The 19,470-nt window shown below is 41.6% G+C and overlaps 1 protein-coding gene across 15 annotated transcripts in view; it reads left to right on the top strand.

The window, feature by feature from the left end:
- Positions 1-19,470, top strand: part of SGCD (sarcoglycan delta) — a 400,728-nt gene that overhangs the window by 333,905 nt on the left and 47,353 nt on the right. For all 15 annotated transcript variants that reach the window (XR_010885637.1, XM_067304856.1, XM_013953712.2 and 12 more), the window contains 3 exons: positions 709-796; positions 3,867-3,986; positions 19,061-19,133. Coding sequence is in view for 14 of the 15 variants with exons in the window: in XM_067304856.1 (XP_067160957.1) it covers positions 709-796; positions 3,867-3,986; positions 19,061-19,133 (281 nt within the window). In the remaining variant the exon portion in view is untranslated. The remainder of the gene's footprint in view (positions 1-708; positions 797-3,866; positions 3,987-19,060; positions 19,134-19,470) is intronic.

Genomic DNA, 19,470 nt, shown 5'->3' with positions numbered 1-19,470 from the left:
CTTGTTTGCATCCCTCTGGGCATGGCTCACCTACATCGCCTTGCAGTACACGTACATGGTAAAACCTGTTCAAGTCATCTTAAGCTGTATGCAATATTGCAGATTTGACTGAAATACACTTCTGTAATCAGCAACCATCCCAAAACACCTTGGATCTTGGAAAGCTTAGATCAGGGCCCATATCACCTGCATATTTTAAGATTACAGTTTGGTTAACTTTTACTGGCACTAAAGCTGACCATCCCTTAAACAAGGCTAGTCACTAGAACATTATGTGGGGCAGACAGAGGTGTGGATAAGGGTTTTATCCTGGGCAATAGAAATCAATGCAGCGTCAGGAACTGACATAAATATAAGGGGTCTCAGCAAACTCCCCTTACACAGGTATGGAAGGCCATGTGGAAGGCTGTGTGGAAAGAAATCTGCCTGTATTTGTGTATCCGTGCCTGTGTTTGTGGCTGTTCCTTCCAGATAGGCTCACTTCTTTGCCGGATTACATCAGTAACGTGCAGGGATTAGACGTGCAAAAATCAACACGTAAGGGCACAAACCCAGTAGCCTGCCCTTCAAACACACGCCCAACCTTGCGAGTGTTGTAGCGAGAGCCCAGAGGAGCCGTAGGCAAACCCTGTGACAGGTTTCTCGCGCACGTGTCTGTCACGCAGCCTGACACCCTTCTCACGGGCTTATCTTGTGTTCTTGTTCCAGGGCAACCCACTGTACTTCCAGTCTGCCAGAAACGTTACGGTGAACATCCTCAATGACAAGACTAAAGTCCTAACTCGTCTTGTAACAGGTAAGGAGGAAGAAAGACTATGGGAAAGAATTAAGGAGACATGAAAGACAGTGAGCTGTGGGGTGCTGTGCGAGCCTGAGATGGCACACAGGAGGGGAGCCCAGGTGTCTATTGAAGTACAAATGAAAACTTTGTAGAAACAAAGCTAGAGACATGAAAGCCGCGCTGGAGAGGCAGCTGGCTGGTGCTTTCTGATAACAAAGCAGACCATCATTTTCATTTGAAAGCCAATCCGGTGACAGAAAGGTTACTTGTGCTGCTTCGGGGTCAAGAAGAACATATTCCGGCTGACATTTCTTTTGTAATAGGCACAGGATTTTCCTGAAACACTTTTAACTTGCTTAAGGTCTCAGGAACTCTGCTGATTAACTGTGGCTGGGTTCGGACACTGCAATTTAGAGCTTTCTAAGCCCAAAGCCCTTCTGCTGATAAAGAACTCTCTCATGCTCCCAAGCGTTAGTGTGTTTGATGGGGAAATGGGTGTTTCATAAATCCCCAGTGCACAGAGACCTTTGAATTAATGCATTGTTAATTTGGATTGAAAGAGCCTAATGCATTATATATGTTAATATATAATATATGTATATGATCTATGATATATATTTATTATTTAGGTTTACTTAGGGTACTACTTAGTAGTATTGCTGTGTGGCTGAGCTAGTAATCCATAAACATGTTGTTTCTACATGAGACTGGATTGTCTAGCTTGCTTATATAACATCTTGGCCTCTAGTCACAGTGTTAAATAATTAAATACGCAGCTTCAGTAAGCAACAATTTAAGTGGCATGCATGAAAATTGCCTTTAGGAAGGAAATAAATTCAACCCCAAGCGCCCAGATTCTCACATTTAAAATGAACTTGTTTAGTTTGTTGGTTTGCCATATATTTTCAAGAGGGTATTTGGTTCATTTAAGTGCCTCCATTTCATGAGAGCTGGAGAAGAGCTAGCCAGTGGAAGAAATAGCAGCACTGTATTGTGTGCACACACATGCTTATATAAAGCATGTTCAGGATGAAGCATAGGCCAAGTCAACACTGAGATGAGAAAAGTCACAGTGGGCAGGTTGTTAGTGATGTAGACCTAAGTAAAGGACCTTGGGACTCATTTTTGGAAAAGATTATATCTTTTCTGTTTTCCAGCTGCTTGATTTGGGGTTACAGGATTTCATTCAGGACACAGTTGCCTGGAGCATGAGTACCCAGCTGTGCTTTCCCAGAGCCATAAAGATTGTCATAAATGTCTACTGCATTTTCTGAGCCCTGCTAAATCATGTGACCTTACATAAGAAAATGGGACAACCTTCCCTAAGACAGGAAAAAGTGACAAAACACAATGATATCACTAATGAAATATAGTAGTCCCCAGTTCATCTTTTGCCCTACTTCTTTGTAAATGCCTCAGACAAATAGAAAGTAAAATAGAGTCTCAGGTGCAGGGGCAGTGCTGCAGAGTGGGAAGGTAGGGTCTCCAGCCCAAGAGCTTTTCCCTCCCCGTTCTCCAACCGACCTCTTAGTGGAGCCTTTCCCGTCCTAAACACCTAGAGTGATTCCAGGTCCAATGCAGTGTCATGGGTAATGGGCAGCTTGTTTCCATTTCGGCCTTCCTAGCGTTAAAGCCCCGTGCCGAAGTCTGCCCGTTTGTCTCTGCGGGCCATTGCCTCTCAGCGTGACATCGTGGTTAAGCAGCTCGTTTCTGCGTTCTGCAGCAGCTCTGGTTTTGGAGTGGAGTGAAGATGTAGTCCCGAGTAGAGTACACTGCAGTGATGAGTAGGGAGGCAGTTAATTAACGAGATACAAATCAAACTTAAAAGCTGCCCAAAAGTATGGGATTTTCTTGGAATGGCTGCAGGATTTTTAAGTGTTTCTGCAGAATTCAACATACAGGGATCTCAGCATAGCTGTACTTTTCTGTAGTCCAAACCATGCACACAATTCTGTGCATGCCCTAATGCTAATGCAGTTGACCTGTGCAGGCAAACATGGGGTGTAGAGTTAGAAACTGCCTGTAAGAAAATGTTGACTTTCAGGTCACATTTCTCGTCTTTTGAGAAATGAGACTAGTCAGGAAGATGACAGGAATAATGCTACCAATCACCTACCTTGTGTGGTACCGTATTCCAGGGAGGCTTTGGTTTGGAACAGGCTACCTAGGACTGTTGGATGGTGATTTGTACGAAGTTTAGCCTAGGTCAGGTAACAGAAGGGCCTGCTCTTTGTAGCCTTTGAGCCCCAGACCTGCACAGAATTGCCATTCAGGCGGCTAATGATTATCAGGCTTCACAACAAAATGCATTGACAGAGGCTTTTCACAACAACCTGCAAGAGAAGCAGTAGAATTAAAATAAGAGCTAAGAAGGAGAGGTTTATTCATTTAAAAACTTTCTGAAATATGAGAGGTCCTGCCATTTGTCTTGGCTTGTGCAGGGGAGAAATCCATCCCCCTGGAGGAGGGTCAACTTTCAGCAGTGCCAGGATGGAAACCCTCAGCATTTTTCAGGGCTTGCCTTCCTGGTGATGTAGGATTAAGCTCTTAAACTTGCAGTTTGAATGGGAAGCATTTGCTCCTTTTTTTGAATTGGACCATGCATGACACTAGTATCATTTTAACCCAGACATATTTAACAGGCATAAAACCAAGAATTTTTTACACCACAGCACTGGTCCTAGCAAAATATATTCAGGAAGTGGTCCTGATTCCTTTTACAGCTGTACCAGTACTCTGAAAGCACGATGATACATTCACTGCTATTTCACATGTGGGTCTTTCTTTTTTGTGAAAAAAAAATCCCCAAATATGCCAAACTTAATGGTAATGACATACATAAGTGTTAACAAAAATATAAGTAGAAATAGCTGAGGTGTGATTTGGGTAGAAAATACTGCCCTTTCTGAAGGAGAGGTTACCCTTGATGTGTACAGACCTCCCTGTTTGATGTGTTGGATGCAGGTTGTATCTACAGAGTTATTAGGATAATCTCAGCAGATGAGCTTATTAAATGTACACATCTACTTTGTGATTTTCATATACTTTTCACTAAGACTTTGTGCTAATCTCTTCTCCCCTCTAGGTCCCCAAGCAGTGGAAGCACACAGCCAAAAATTCGAGGTGAAAACCCTCTCTGGAAAATTGCTGTTTTCTGCAGATGACAATGAAGTGGTAGTTGGGGCAGAGAGGCTGAGAGTTTTAGGTAAGAGATTATTGACTAATTCACTATTTTAATACATGTCTCTTCAAATCTTAAAATAATTTTGTCTAACTTCCCTTGTTGCTTGTGGAAAACTTATTTTGGTGGTGAAGCCCTTCACTGTCTTTATTGCTTTGAATCTTCTCCAAGCAGATTAAGGCCAGGAGTTTCTGTCTGAGGAGTTTCTTAACCTGCACTACATGTTATTTGCCCTGCAGAGAAAACTGCCCTAGAAATGGTTTGTCTGGCTCGTAAAGCAGCATTAAAACCAGCTTTGGAAACTAAATTGCTTTATCTCTTGGATCTGGGATGAAGAGCAGTGAGGGATCACTATAAGGATGCTTCCACAGCTGCAGTCACTGTCTCTGTATGAAGGGAAACCTTAGGCTTCGTATTTTTCATCTCACCACTTTCATGAGCTCTACCTTCATTCTAAAGCAAACACCAAGGAGAAGAACTGCAATGAAAAGTCAGTGTGAATTAGGATCTCACATTAATTCTCTGAACAGCTTGGTGGCCTTTATATCAGCTAATCTGTCCCTAGCCGCATGTGAGAATATGCTTTGCATCTCTTGAGCCGTCTCCAGCTATTCTGTGGGTATGGTTAAGTGTCCTGGGAGAGCTAGCCACTGCCACCACTTCCCTGTCTTCTTTTAAAGGCAGATGGGGGACCTGGAGCTCTCCTTGTGCCAGAGACGGTTAAGGTAATTGTAGTGCTTTAAAATGTCTTTCATAGTTGTATGAAGTTACCTCTTAGCAGCTTTAATTCTCTTGCTCTCCAGTTCAATCCATGATCCGTGGTTATTTTAAGTTTTGCTTGTGAATGTTTTCATGTAGGACTAGACTGAGTAGCTTTATATTGCTAGTAGTTAATCACATAACAGTACCACTGGCCTCAGTGGATATACTGACACCTGTCTTCCAGCGGCTTGATTTGGATACCCCTGTTCACTCCAAATCCCTTACTTTTCCAGTAAGCACCTAAAAACAGAGAGGTCAATGAAGGAGTTTAGAAGAATATATTATTATTATTATTATTATTATTATTATTCTATAGTGTATGGTAAATCATACATTTTCTATATTATATAGTAAATAGCATGTTGTTAGTATAATAATAATATTACACATATATGCAGTATTATACACTATACATAGTATTATGTAGTATATGGCTTGTTATTATTATATATAATATAAAGGAGCTTAAAATGAGGGCCTCAGAGTCTAATCCATCATGAATGGGACTTCAAATCCAACCCTTAATACTTTTTGTTACCTGATGTCCTGTATTCTGGATGATTTCCTGTTTGTAGAAAGACCAGTTGTAGCTCTTTAAAGTGGCCGGTTGCTGTTGGCATATACTGAACCAGTTCAGTCATCAGCTATACTGAAGCTAGGTGAGTTCTATGGGATAAATGTTGGACTCCACAAAACTAACAGTATCTCTTCTAATAGAAAACTTTGAAAAGGACCATTCAAAATACATGCAGTGTTTCAGAGCTGTGGAGGATTTGTCTCAATCTGTGTTCTACCACAAATCTCCCTTCACACTGCACCTTTCAGAGCTATTTAATCATCTATTCCTTGTACAGGGCAGGTGATTTCAGGAAGCAAAGATTTTAGGTGTTTTCCTGAACACCTTAAATGAGAGAGATTTTTAGATCATTTGTTCTTTCACAAAATACAGAAACTGTTTTTTTACAGGTTGTGAGTACTCATTTTTGGACTGCATACAAATATATTGCATGTTATTTACTTTGTGCTTTGGAGAAACCAGCAATTATTTTTGATAGTTATTTTGAGTTTCTGCCTTATTTTAGTCTCCCATGTAAACAGCACTGGAAATACTGCTTACCACTGTAGTGCACTTCTATTTTTATTTGCAGCTAGGTGTTTCTCAGGATTTATCAGGCTTATGCAGAACTATCAGAAAAGTTACGATGGTATCACAGATGATGTTGCGTGGCGAATATTTCAATGACCTTGAGCTGAAATGCTTTCAGAGTTCATGCTTGGCTTTGTTTTTCTCCAGCTTTGCTCCTCCAATCTAATTATATCTCCAAAAGTAGTTGCCACGGCTGTTTGCCATGCTGGGAAGTGTTATACCATATGTTCCTGTTTCTTTCAGTTTTTTTGTCTGTGCTTGAGGCTTAGTCCAACTTGTAGTACACAGGCAAATTCTTTTGATCATTTCTCCGGTGTTTGGGATCTCAGGTGCTGCTGGTACGTGTCTGCTGACACCTATCTACACTATGTAAATAATCTCAACTTGTTCTTGTTATTGCTGAACATGTACTTGTTACAGAAGGAAGTGTATGTCTGCAATCTGGCATGAAAGTCATCTTACAGAGGTTAGAGCAGCTGATATTGGACTTGTGGCTAGCTTTTAATCTTGTTAATGATAATTGCTGTACACTCTTCAAAGCTGATTTTGAAAGTTTGTTCTACAAAGTAATGCTGAAGCCTTAACATGAGAAAATATGTGCTTTCTTTTTTGAAATGGATTCTGTGCTTTGTGTAGCTAAAGGCTTTTCCAGCATTAGGAAGGCATTTTAAAAAAGGAGAGGTACACTGAATTATGAAACTGAAAAATGGATACCAATAGGACATATGTTGCGTTTAACAGGGCTTCAAAAGTTGCTCTGCATGCATTCTGCAGATTATAAAATGAAAATACGCTTTATTTTAATTGTATTTTGGGAGTCTGTTTCTGGCTTTTAATTGTTAAAGGACACAAGAAGACAGAGTTGGTCCCTTCTGCTTTTCATGCATTGTGTAATTTGGAGTGCTTCAGTGATTTCATTTATTTTAATGAATCCCGTCAAGTCTGTCTTCACAGGTGAGATTGGAGGAGAGTGGGAACTGCTGCGTGAGGACCAGGGCAGCTGCCAAGCCCTTTGGCTATGGTCCCCTCCAACAACATCTGCATGACTTTTTCAGACAGGCAGCACGAGTTCCTTCTGCCCATGCTCAAAACCAGCTGGAAACTCAGCAGCTGCATGAGTCCAGGTTGCTCAGAAGGAGCTCGTGTTTGCCTACAGAGCACGTGGAAACTGAACCCTTTGCCAAATGCCACCTGCCCTTTGGATTCTAAGCTCGTCTGTCTGGACCTCTGGTTGCCCAGCCATCTCCTCCGCTCTTGTAGGGGGGGAGGATGGTAGCTCATCACCACTTGTAGCACCTCTTTCTCTTACAGGCCTCACTACCATAATCTCTGAGTGCCTCCTGGGCTATTAAGATACCCTGTACCTCTGAAGCAGGGCAGCGCTGTCTCCTAATGCTGCAGTCAAGGACCTGGGGCACAGCCAGAACAAGCCTCTTTCTTAGGGTCTCAAAGAGTCAGGGGCAGATCAAGAACTAAGCCAGGCTCCTAAGTTACTAGCGTAAACCTTGGACCGTTTCCCTTTCCTCAGAACTGGGACTCTCTTAGTTTGGTTTTGCCAGGTCTAGATTTTCAAGGCTGCCTTTTCCCGCACTAACTAGCCCGGCGCCGCTCAAGCGGTCGTGTGCGGCATGAAGTGCCGGAGCTGCGCCAGCAAGCGTTCCCTGCGCTCGCCTCTGCCGCACTCAGCACTGTATTTTGGCAAACACCAAGTAGATGCAAACTAATGCCTAGCTGGATATCCCCTGTGGGCTCATAAACCCATGAGTTCTGCATTATGGGAGATGAATGAACTGGTCTTAATTGAATTCGCATGTTGTACGTTATACAGCAGTTCCCCTTCCCCGCCTCCTCCCTCCTTCCAGGAATAAAACACGTTCAGATCATCTGAGAAGTGGTGTATAAGAAATACTCCTTAGTTAAAAGAGCATTAAAAAATAACTTTGATATGCATTGATTACCAATTTCATTTAACAGCATGTTGAATGTTACAGCATTTATAAACAAAGGACAATCACAAAGCATTATTCTGACTGTTAATTAGCTCTATTTATTCTCCAGATTAGTTTTTAAATATGCCCTCTAGATGCCACTTGATACTAATTAACAGAGTTACATTATTATCTCTATACAAAAGCATTTTTAATTAAATCTAAAGCAATTTAAATTACCATGAATTTTTACAGAAATTAAACTCTGGTCAGATGCTTAATTTAGCCTTATAAGACAACATCTGATGATATACAGTGTCAGTTCTCCCAAGAGCCTTGACATCTTTTTGGAGATTTTATTTGAAGTTAGTTTTCAGGGAAACTTGCCAGAATACTCTGGTGATTAATATTTATGATGGATTTATGAACTGGTGTTTTTTTTTAAGATTAAATATTGCTGGGAATCCAGATGCATCACAATGAGCTAAGATTTAAAAAGAAAAAAAAGGATGCATTCCTGTAGCTTACAGGAATTTGCGGTCCCTGGTTTTGAGTGGTAGAGGAAAGTTTGTGTGGGAGTTAGGATTGGATGGACTGAATGTTGTACAGATCAATCGTACTATTTAACCACTATTAAGATTACTGCCTTACCTTACTGGAAGACCACAAGGCCCCTTTCCTATAGTGGAAGGATACAGGGTTTGCTCCCCAGCTAATGGGTCCCACACTGGACTGAGTCCTTGGAAAATGTGGCGCTCCCTTAGGCATTCGTAGCATCAGTTCTTCTCCTAATATGGCCTAATAATAAGGACTTGGCTAAAGCCTTTTTCTGTGGCAAACCCTAGCTAATGTAGTGGTATCTGGAGCGTGATGGGATGGCTTTCATCTCCCAATACAAAGACTACAGTAGCTTCTCCGCAGGAGACGCGTGCCCTGTCCTGCAGTTGGCAGTTCACCCCAACGCCCTCGCTGGCTAAAACTCGCCTTCGATCTTGCCAACCCCTTCACGCCCTCCCTTCAAATCATTAGGCTTTAGCTCTCTTTCTACTTCAGTTCCCTCCCTGGGGACCTGTAGCAAATTCCCCTGGGCTCTGACCCGCCTCATGCTGTATGTCAAGTATGCAGGTGTTAGTAGCTGGTTAGACTTTCTGAAATGTTATTTGGGGAGTTGTTTTTGTTCTGGTTCCTCTTCAGGAAGGTGCCTGGGAATGCAGCTGAAGAGAGGAGTCAGCTGTTGAGATGTTACTGCAAATTTATTAACATTTGGAGTAATTAATTCCAAGACATGTTTCTAGCATTTTATTTAGGAGAGAGATATAGTAAGGCCTATAAAGGTTTTAGTGGAGGAACAGCACCAATTAAAGCAACATAGTCCAAGCTTATAATTGAAGAGCTGACCTCATAATTTACTCATACAAGGACCTTTTTAAAAGGGATCGGATTTTCTGTTGTTCTTGGTTGTTGGCTTTTTTAAAATATATTCTGTATTTGCTACACCTTTTGTTCACAAGTGTGGGGTGTTACTACCATGGAAGGGTGAGAAGAGCATTTGCAGTGCCCTCAGCGCTCACTCTGGGCAGGCGAATGAGCTAATATATTTGTGTAAACTGTCCCAGCTTCTCAAAAGCTTCACATCCACAAACATTTTCAGCGAGCCTTGTGTTCACTTGATTTGGGAGGAATAAAAGAAACCCTACAGAACTGAAGTTTCGATACCGGACTGGTTAACAGACTCTGTTCACATTTCCCTAACATTACAATTTTAGAAGATTTCTTGGCCTGTTACTTTTATCTTGTGTTGGCTGCAATATTTACAGCAGAGTAACTTTAATGAGTGTAAGACTAGTTGTACATAATGAAAATAATACATAATGCTATTTGACTAAAATGGATCATTTTAGAAGGTAGTGTAATCTAGAAATTAAAAAACTTTCAGGAATTAATGCGCGTTTTTGTTGCATGTACCCTTCTTCAGAAGCTATTATTTATGGGTCAGGGACATGCACGCTTGCCCTTTACAGCAACCATTATGATTTCAAAATGGCACTTTGCTGATTTGTGTATGGCAGCCTGAATAACTTTTGTAGCCAAGTGTTGAAATCAGATGTGAGCCAAAGACCTTTCTGGCCTTATCATTGCGTCTGCTGCAACTTTATGCCTGGGGGTAAATGGCAAACTTGAATCTTTGTGCTGCAGATTTTGTATGTGTTCCTGAAACAATGTGTCCTTACTGCAGTTGTATGTAGCTTTTTCAAAGGAGATATGGTGCCACAAGACTCATTTTCCTTTTTTTTTTTGTTTTTTAGCAAATGGAAGCATATTCCTATTATGATACTCCTATGCAAAACGAGTTAAGAGAAGGTTCCATCTAATTAAAAGAGGGCTCGGTGCTGCAAGAACAGTGGCCGTAGCACCTTGCTGCGCTTCTGGAAGCAAACACTGTACCTTCAGCTTTGCACCAGAGGCCTTTCCCAGTTTATCCAGTTGTAAACGAGCACCTGCTCTCTCAGGCTGCTCCAAAAGCACCCGGACCTAGCAGTTGCTCCAGAGCTCCCTTCTGTGCTCTTGGCAAGAGAAACTTGTGTGTCACGACCACATTAGCCATGCTGCTCACAAGGCTTAGACAGGCATTTGACCTTTTGCTGAAGATGTATGAACTTCTTTAGGAAGCGGTTACCAACATTCGCTACTCGCTCTCTGTAGGTAATTAAGCCGTAATACTAATGCAGTCCTGGAGCGATTGTCAAGCTGTCATGCACTCGTTGGTCTTACGGAAAAGGGACAGGAAATAAAATGAGTAAACTAGTGAAAGGCTCTGACAAGTGTAGCTAAAAGATTTTAGCACTGGCACCACCAAGACTGCAAACATCCTCTATTGTCTGTAGCATTCAGTCATGTCCCTGGAGTTTTATTGAATCTCTTTGGCTAAACATGATGTTTTTCAGCACCACATCTATGCAAAGACTGCAAAGTGAGAAGCAATGGAAAAAATACACATTTTCTGTCAAAGATTAAAGTCACAAGAAAAGGAAATTCATTTGCACTCTCAGTTATGAATTGTGCTATTGCCATATCAAACTAAAAGTCAGGCATGAAAAAGTGATTTGATCTGTAATCAGTAGTGACAGAGTAAGAATTCAAAAACTATAGAATAAAACTGTTTGGTTTGGTTGAAGTGGCTAGGTTTTTTCCCAAAGCTTTGGATGGGTTTTTTGGGATGCTTTCTTCCAAATTAAGTCCTTCTTCCATTCTGTTAGATGCTTGAGCAAGAATACTATTCCTGAGTGAATATTTCTGATTGCTTTGCTGCTTTGAAGGCAACAGGTAGATCTAGACACTGCTCCTCATTCCTTTTAATGGCAAATTCAAATAACTTTGCCCTCCTTTTTCAAAATCCGCTCACCCAGATTGTAAACTTGTCTTTTGTTAGAGAGAACAACAGGCGTCGGGAGGGAGGTTGCAGAGAAGTTTTTCTTGTGTTTGCTTTTACTTAAGAGTGCATTCCAGAGAAAAAGGACAGCATTTATGTAAAGTGTATCGGCTTCTAGTCTAGGCTGGAATGCGTGTTCAGATTGCGTTGCCTTAATCCTGTTTAAGGAAAAAGAAGAATCAACCAGCATCAGATTACTATTGATTAAATGTCAGAAGGATTATCAGTGAAACATACTGTACACTTACCAAACACTGAAATCAAGCTTTAAAGTGCTGTAGATTTATATTTTATTTCCTAAGCATCTTCTCCAGCCTTCACAACATGATCTCTTTGAAGGCGAAAAAATATTCTCCTTGATAAATTTCCACTGTGTATTCCTACTTGAGGTGCTCTTCTGAATTTCTCTGCAACACTAGTGCTGTGCACAGGAATGCCAAGAATAACTTCAAATGGATTTAGTGATGACATTGGTATTGTTGAGTGGCAGAAAAAGTGTCGAAGGACCACAAACCTAGTCAAGATGGAAGTATCTAGAGGTCAGCATAAGTTGGGGCAACCTTTCTTTGTATGTCTTCTCAGTGTGGACACAAGCCTCTTTTCTTTTCTGTTATTGCCTTTACATTTCACAGACATTCAGCCATTGAAGCTAGGCTGAAGTTCAACGTATGTCTACAGGCACACACATCACTAATGCCCCACATGCTCCTCTTCTAGTTTGCATCTCATCTTATAGTTTGCAAGTTTTCCAACTTAAACAAGTCTGTGTTCATTTTTTGAGGCTATGAGTCAGACAAGTGCTTCTCCTCCACACTTCAAAGCCAGTCCTGTTGGAATCCCAAGGAGATCCCTCCTGGCCTTAGACAGAGCCCAGTGCGTACGGGCTGGCTCCTCCTGACTCACCCACCATATGCATGTAGAGCTAAGACCAAAACCTGAAGTCCTGGAGTTTCCTCAGACATACTCCAACTGAAAGCCAGTGGGGAGTTTCCCTGACTAGTCACTAAGTGTAAACCACAGCCTTGCTCCTGCTTTGAGATCTGTACCTGGAGATGCAACGCAGTGCAACAGCAACAGTACGCTGGCTCTAATTCCCAACTGGGAGGAAGATTCACAACCAAGTGAGTGGTAGCGGTGTGTTGTGTAAGAGAGGAAGCGTGTCCTGTATGCAGAGGAGCCCTCACAAAAAGCGCACAGAGAGGCCAGTTCACTTTGCAGAACACCTCTCTGTGCAGTGAGGATCCTCCTCCTGAAGGACACAGCAGAGGCCGCTATCGTAGCGGAAGCTATTGAAATCATGCCCAGGGCAGGTGAGTACGGCAGTGGATAGCACGTAGTCTCTCAGCTTCGCTGATGATGTGCCAGCACATACATGAAGCTCGGGTACTCAAGGGACTTTCCTGCTTGGCTGCAGAAGGGATCAGGAAACAGTGAAAAGTCAAATGGTGTTCTCTAATGTAATGAAGAATGATGAGAAGAAGGAAAGGGGAGAGATACTAAGCTGGTGTATTTAACGTGTCTGTGGCCCAGTGAGTTTTCCCAGGTGGGAGGGCAAGCTGGCCAATACCAGCTTCCCAAGGGGGATGATACACTGCTAGCATTTAAGAATCTTTTTCTGTAGATACCAGGTGTAAAAGCAAATGCTTGTTGTATTGTCAGTAAATCATATGAGGACAAATGTGAAAGAGAGTAAGAGATTTTTGCTAAAGGATTTTAAGTAATTTATGCTCTGTATTTATTAAAAGCTATTGTTGATTATGTATATGTTTTTATTCAGTAAATTCACCTTAAAAGGACAACCACCTAACATTTTGATGATAAAGGTGTGCCAACAAAGCAATGAACCATTTTTACACTATCCTAGAAACAAACATGAATGAAGTTTTATGGCTTTTGTTCAGTAGACTGGCTTAACCTAGCCATGTTATTGCCATTGGACCCTGAAATGGAACTCTTATTGATTTCAGATTCAAGGGGAGCAACAGCAATTACTATGTTCATCCATTTAAAAACATAAATTAAGGGTGAATAAGGCTTTTAAAGCTACGAATTAAAAGAAGTGGGCACAAATCATTGCTGACCATGTTGTACTGGATTTGCTTCCTGGGAATCTGTTTGCACAGACACCTTTCTGAGACTGTCATATATTACCCTGATGAGACCTGCGGAGGAGAGGACTTTGTCAGATAGGTATTTTTGTGAACAAACTGCTGAATGCACCCTGATCAATAATAGTGGGAATGGAGGAAGTTTCTGGAGATCAGAACGCTATACGTTGTCTCTTGATTTTATCTGGAAAGAAATCACAGCAAACCCTTCTCCTTCTCCCCTCCTTTTCACAGTACTACATTAAGGCAGTGTGATAAATAGAAGATACACTTAAGCCAACATAATCACCAAGTTTGTCTCAGGCCTCTGTGCTCCCAATCTCATTATAAAGCAGTGAAGATATGCAACACTAAAGGGGTTCCATGGATCTGAAATTACTGAGTAAAGAACACACAGACAGGAAATAAGTTGTTTTCTAAAAAAGAAAAGAAATGGGGAATAGCTAAGCAGGTGCATTTCCACCTGAGCAGAGACCTGATTTCTCTCCTTTCTAGTTGTGTTCAGCCCCAAGTGCTGTTCAGCTGATTGCCGCCTTCCCTTGACAACAGAAGCATCAATCATTAGTTGAAAATAACTCTCATTGTGTTGCATTTGAGTACTTCTCTCCATTCCAGCTGATAGCAGTGGAAGTCTAGAGCAGGAGTTTTGTGCAGAGGGAGCGGTATGTGATTGGTGTCTCTTCACAACAGCTAGAGACCAGTTCTGGACAGAGGGAGCAGGGATGGCCCTTCGCTTTGCACTAGGGAAGGCAACAGTATAGTATCACGCAGCTCAGGCACTTTTGCATGGCACAGTGAAAGCAACCAGCAACTTGGAGAGCAGAGCTGTTGATGCCTATTTCCTCTGGTTGGATTTATGACCAGTTAAGAACATGTATGTTCCAGTTGAGGTTGACTTCCTTCTTGGGGCATTCATAACTTCTCTTTCCCCTACAGAACTGCTGGTGTCCGGCTAGCACTGAGCTTACACAGAGCCTTTCTTATGATGGGTCACTAGCAATCTCCCGATCTTCCTGCACAAAGCTGATGAGATTGATCAGAGAGTTTCAAGTTTAGATGAAGAAGGCTATAGGTTCAGAAGATGCTCTTTAACAGGAGACTGGCAGACCAACATGCACACACAGAACGTGATACTTCTGCTTTGTTTCGTTGGAAACTGGGATTAAAAAGAAGCCTTGTTTTACGCTACGTTTTGGATTCATATCATGGGGCAAGATGATTGCCCAAAGCCCAGCCTGTTGGCTCTTTTTGTTGCTTCCACACTGGAAACAGTTAGAGCGGCTTGCTGTGCCAGGCACATGCTCTGCAGCAAGAAAGGACAAAGTCTTCACATGCAAGAGCTGAAGCTGTTCAGAAGAGGTAGAACAGCTGCGTGGCACTGGAGTGTCCCGCCATGGGGGCTGAACGGGAAGAGGGAGGTTGGTTGTAACTCCAGCAACTCACTTGCAGTGGTCAAAACTTCAACCAGTCTGTCTCCTGCATGTGGCGGTAGGCCTCTAGGAAACTGCCAGTGGAAGCAAAGATACAAACCCTTATTTGGCAAACCTATTCTCATGCAGTCTTTCATTTAAGTCTCAAACAAAAGAAGAAAAAGACCTTCCACTCCCAAATTGAACAGCAAATGTTCCCTTGCCACAGAACTCTTGCTTTTTGTTCTTGCATGAAGTGAACGCATGCAGGGGTCTTTGACAATTGGGCCCCCACACCTGGTGCACTAGAGGGGAAAAAATAAGCTATTGAGTGAATCTTTATGGTGATTCAAAACACTTCAGGTAGATCCTGTCATATGCTCTATAAGTTCCTGACTGATTGTGTGGAATTAAGTTATTGGGCAGAGACTCAGCTAATGGAAACACATTGATGAAATCATTTTTGAGGGACATTAAATTGAACTTAAAATAAAGCTGAAATGGCTTTATGGATTTTTCAGTCAAACTGTTTATGAACATTTATCGGTGGTAAATTGCACAGTGTCAGAAGAGGGAATCGGTAGGTATGGCTTTTAATAGAAGGCTCCCTGATATAATACTGTGAGAAAGAATAATTTATTACCTGAGGATGTACAGTACAGCATGTTTAAATATAAATTATATGATTGTTTTCTCTTAACTGTCTTTGGCTGATCGTAGGTAAGTTACCTTTAGCAGCAGCAGAGAGTCTCACAAGGTGAAAAAATGCTTTCAGTACTTTGCATTGAAGTAGAAGTTTTATATTATGCATAGCAAATGTTTTAATAACAGATAACTCAGGATGCAGAAGCTATGTTATTTAATAGCAAATTTAATTTACATGTGCTTTTGCTTTATGCTCAGCAAAGGGAAAAGACAGACGCAGTAGCTTTGACTGGGAAAGGAGACTGTAACACCAAAGTCTTCAGCTATTGGAGCTGTACATTAATACTCTCTGACACAACCCAGTATTCCTCAGGTAGAAAATAGTGAAAATAAGACTAGGGGAATTCCAGATTGGAAGGCATCTTCTGATCTAGCAAATCTTGTCCCCTATTTTTAGCGATCCAACATTTCATAGTCATGAACTTGTCAAGTCAGTTAGGCTGTCTGTCCCATCTAACTGAAAAGCAGTTCCCATCTTTGCTCTTCTGGTGGCTCTAATTCACCTACTTTCTTTTCTAGATGTATTTGGGACCAATTTATAGCCACTTGTTCTCCTGCCAACACTGGCCTAGAGCCAGAAGTTCTTTTTCCTTCATGTTATTTATCCACCTAAAGTATTTATACACAACACTCATATCTCTTCCCCCCCCTCCCCCCCTTCCCTTAGCCGTCATGTTGCTAGGCTAAAAACGCAAGTCCTTCCAGTCTTCTGTAGGCTAGGCTTTCTGTTGCTTCAGTAATGTAATGGTTCCTCTCTGCACACATTCCTCAAATGAGGATGAGCTGGCAGCTGTATGGTAGTTTCTCTTCTTACAATAATGTGAGTATTTTCATGTCCCTGTGAGACTGGTCTCTTCCCTTTCAGCTGAAGATCATGTTTGCCTTCCCTATGGCCTTGTCCTGCTGACATGAATCATGCGTAGGCCTTTATCCACTGACATTCCCATCCAGGGAGTGTCCAACATGGAGCAGAAATTCTTACTCCTTTCTAAGCCCATGATCTTGCACTTCGTATTTTTAAATTTCACCTTCTCTTTGTTCTTCAGCTTCCTAGGGTCACTCAGTTATTCCTCCGTAGCATCCCAGTCCTCCTCTGCATAGGCGAGACAGCCAAACTCGCTGTCAACAGCACATTTCCTTCAAACTTTCCTTCTTTTTGTGCCAAGGCCCTTAATGAAAATACTGAATGAGGTCACTTGCTCCAACCTAGTGGCTTCACTTTCAATACAGTCCAGTGTTGACGTTAGTGAAGTCTGGCCGTGGAATCCCATAGTGGAAAAGAGCCAAACTTTGACACAAATGTCCAGTGTAGTTGAATCTACCCAAAAGAGTTGTTTCAATGAGAATGCAATTCCATATGGCAAAGACCGAGACTGACTCTTCAGCATGGTAGAGAGAGGATGAGTGGGAGTGGGCACATTTAAGGTATATAAAATTTCAAGTATTGCAAAAGAGGATTTTAGCGTAGTGTAAAGGGATAGGAAAGCAAGGAGGTGGATGAAAGGAATAGCAGACTTTTTATTTTCAGCCTTCCCAAAATCACTGCATTGGCATCACCAGTGGCTTTGTTTCCAAAATTGCTTCCTGCATTTAAATTAAATAATGAAAGCTTCTAAAACTCCAGATCATTAGGAATATGCAGAAGTTTTTCCTTATTTTGCAGGCATTTCTGGTTACTTACAGCTTGTTATTTTGGGCTTTGCATAATACAGCTAAAAAAGTTTGTAAAAATGAATTACAAATGCCAGCATAAACAAAGTCCCCATTTAAGCAATAAAAATGGAAGAGGAGCAAGAATATTTATGTGCATCTCTGCAGCTGCTCTTTCTCATCTTCCTCACCTCAGAAATCATTGTTTTATTATGCAGATGTGTGCAGGCTGCTTCTTTTGCTAAGTTTCATAGCAAAGCTAATAACCAGGCCAGTTGTGTGGATAAGCAGAGACTTAAATCATCTGGAAACTGTTCGGAGAGGACAGATCAGATAATAATAACCTTCATGGTTGGCAAGTTACGGCTGCTTTTTACAACTTGTAACGATGAAGGCTTATAGTAAAGTTAAGAGCTAAATATCTATATTGGGCCATAGGATCAATTTCAATACCCAAACTTTACACTGCTTTTATCATCTTTAAGATTACTTTGTTTTTCTCTAGGTTAAAAAACAGGAGTTGCTTTTTGTGCTATAAATGTTAAAGTGCTTATTTTCATTCTGATTCTTTCTTTAATGCAGCAGGACAGCTTGGTTCATTTACTTCAGTGCAAGCAAAATACAATTTTGTTGAAGTCACAGTGTTTCTCCCTTATAGCATGAGTTATATAAGAAAAATGTTGTGTTCACATGTTGTGCATCATCTCAGAACATTTTTTATTCTATACTGGTGACTTCTAGAGTGCACATGGGTAACAATTATAATAGCACATATTAAGAGCAATCTCAAATAGTATAAGTAAAAGGTCCTGAGGCAATAATAAGTCCAGAAAATCTGCCTCACAGTGAATGATTTTGAAACCTGTTACTATTCAGCAAATCAGAGAGAAAGTTGAGGTGGTTTGGCCACAGTCTGTAAATATCTACAGAGGGTGAAGGTTTGTGTTCGTGCAGGGCCTATTGTCTTGCACTCAATGACACAAGAAGACTTAGCGGCTGAAAACTGAAGTGAGACAAATTCAGATTAGATGCACACTTTTAAATTAGAACAATTAGACATTTTAAATTAGAACAATTAGAATGGCATACCAGAGAATGTCATGGGCTGTCTTTGGCTTAAAACAATTAAATTGGGAGAGCATATCTTTCTAAAAAAATACAGTGTGGCTCAGTCACAGTGTACACAGGACCTGGTGCAGGGATGGCTGGGTGGAAGTGCCCAGCCTGTGTTATGCAGGTGATCAGATAAGAGGATTGCAGTGGCTTGAAACTCAGGAAAGCTATTAATATTACGTAGTAGTTTACAGCTAGAGATCTGACAATATTCAGCAAATGAGGATAGTGCTGTTTTTCCCACTGTCTCTAAGAGAAGAGCAAAATGAGGAGAAGTTAAATGACTTCTGGGTCACACGTCAAATCATTGGCTGAGCTGGAGCTGGACAGCAGTCTCCTGCCTGCTCGACTGCGTTTTGTTCGGTGGACACCTCCCTCCTCTTCCCTAGGCAGGAGCACAGCCTGACCTGAGAGACATTGGCACTGACTGAGCCAAAACTTGGTTTCCTCCTTTGAGTATCTCTCAGAGGCCAACGAAAGAAAAAATTTCATGACGTGTGTCCGGATTCACAAATGAGGGATGTAGCTGGATTAGGTGGATACTTGCCAAGGGGGTATTTTTTCCAAGTTCCCGACATCAATTGTGTCAGCAAATACTTCCCACACTCAGAAAACAAGCAGCTGCTTTTACAGCCAGAGGTGCAGTTTACAGGCAAATCCCAGTTGTAATCAAGGCAGCCAAAATGATCGAGGTCTGGCTTTTCTTGGGGACAGAAGGGATGCGTGCAAGAGAGAAATGGGTCAGGTGATGGGTTAAATTGTGCCTAGGTATGATTTGACAATCACTCCCCTGATAACAGCTTATAATATTGACAATTTGTCTTCTGTTTTGTTTTGTGATTTCAGGAGCAGAAGGCACAGTGTTCCCTAAATCTATAGAAACTCCCAATGTCAGGGCAGACCCCTTCAAGGAACTAAGGTAAATTTTGGAATATGATTTAAAGGTAACTCGGTGGCACCTTGTTGGAATTGTGCTGGGAGTCATTTCTGCATGTAATATGACCGAGTTAAAGGAAATCATGGGTCGTGAGGGCATCATTTCTCCTTTGTAACATGCTCTACTTACCCTGGGCTCAGCCTTTGAAAAGAAGTAGAGAAATCTTTCTCTGGCTATGGAGGGAGGTACTGGGATCTGTGCTGAATCACAGGGAGTAACAGCAGACAAAAGACTAATGTTTTGGCAGAATTATCTGTCTTGCAGAAATACAAACCCTCCTGACCTACACAAGGTCTAGCTGTGCATGGATGTCACTGTG

The sequence above is a fragment of the Apteryx mantelli genome, chromosome 14 (genome assembly GCF_036417845.1).
Source record: "Apteryx mantelli isolate bAptMan1 chromosome 14, bAptMan1.hap1, whole genome shotgun sequence".
NCBI classification, from domain to species: Eukaryota; Metazoa; Chordata; class Aves; order Apterygiformes; family Apterygidae; genus Apteryx; species Apteryx mantelli.
Note: the sequence above shows the minus strand (reverse complement) of the source record. Positions and strands in the feature narration are given on the sequence as shown.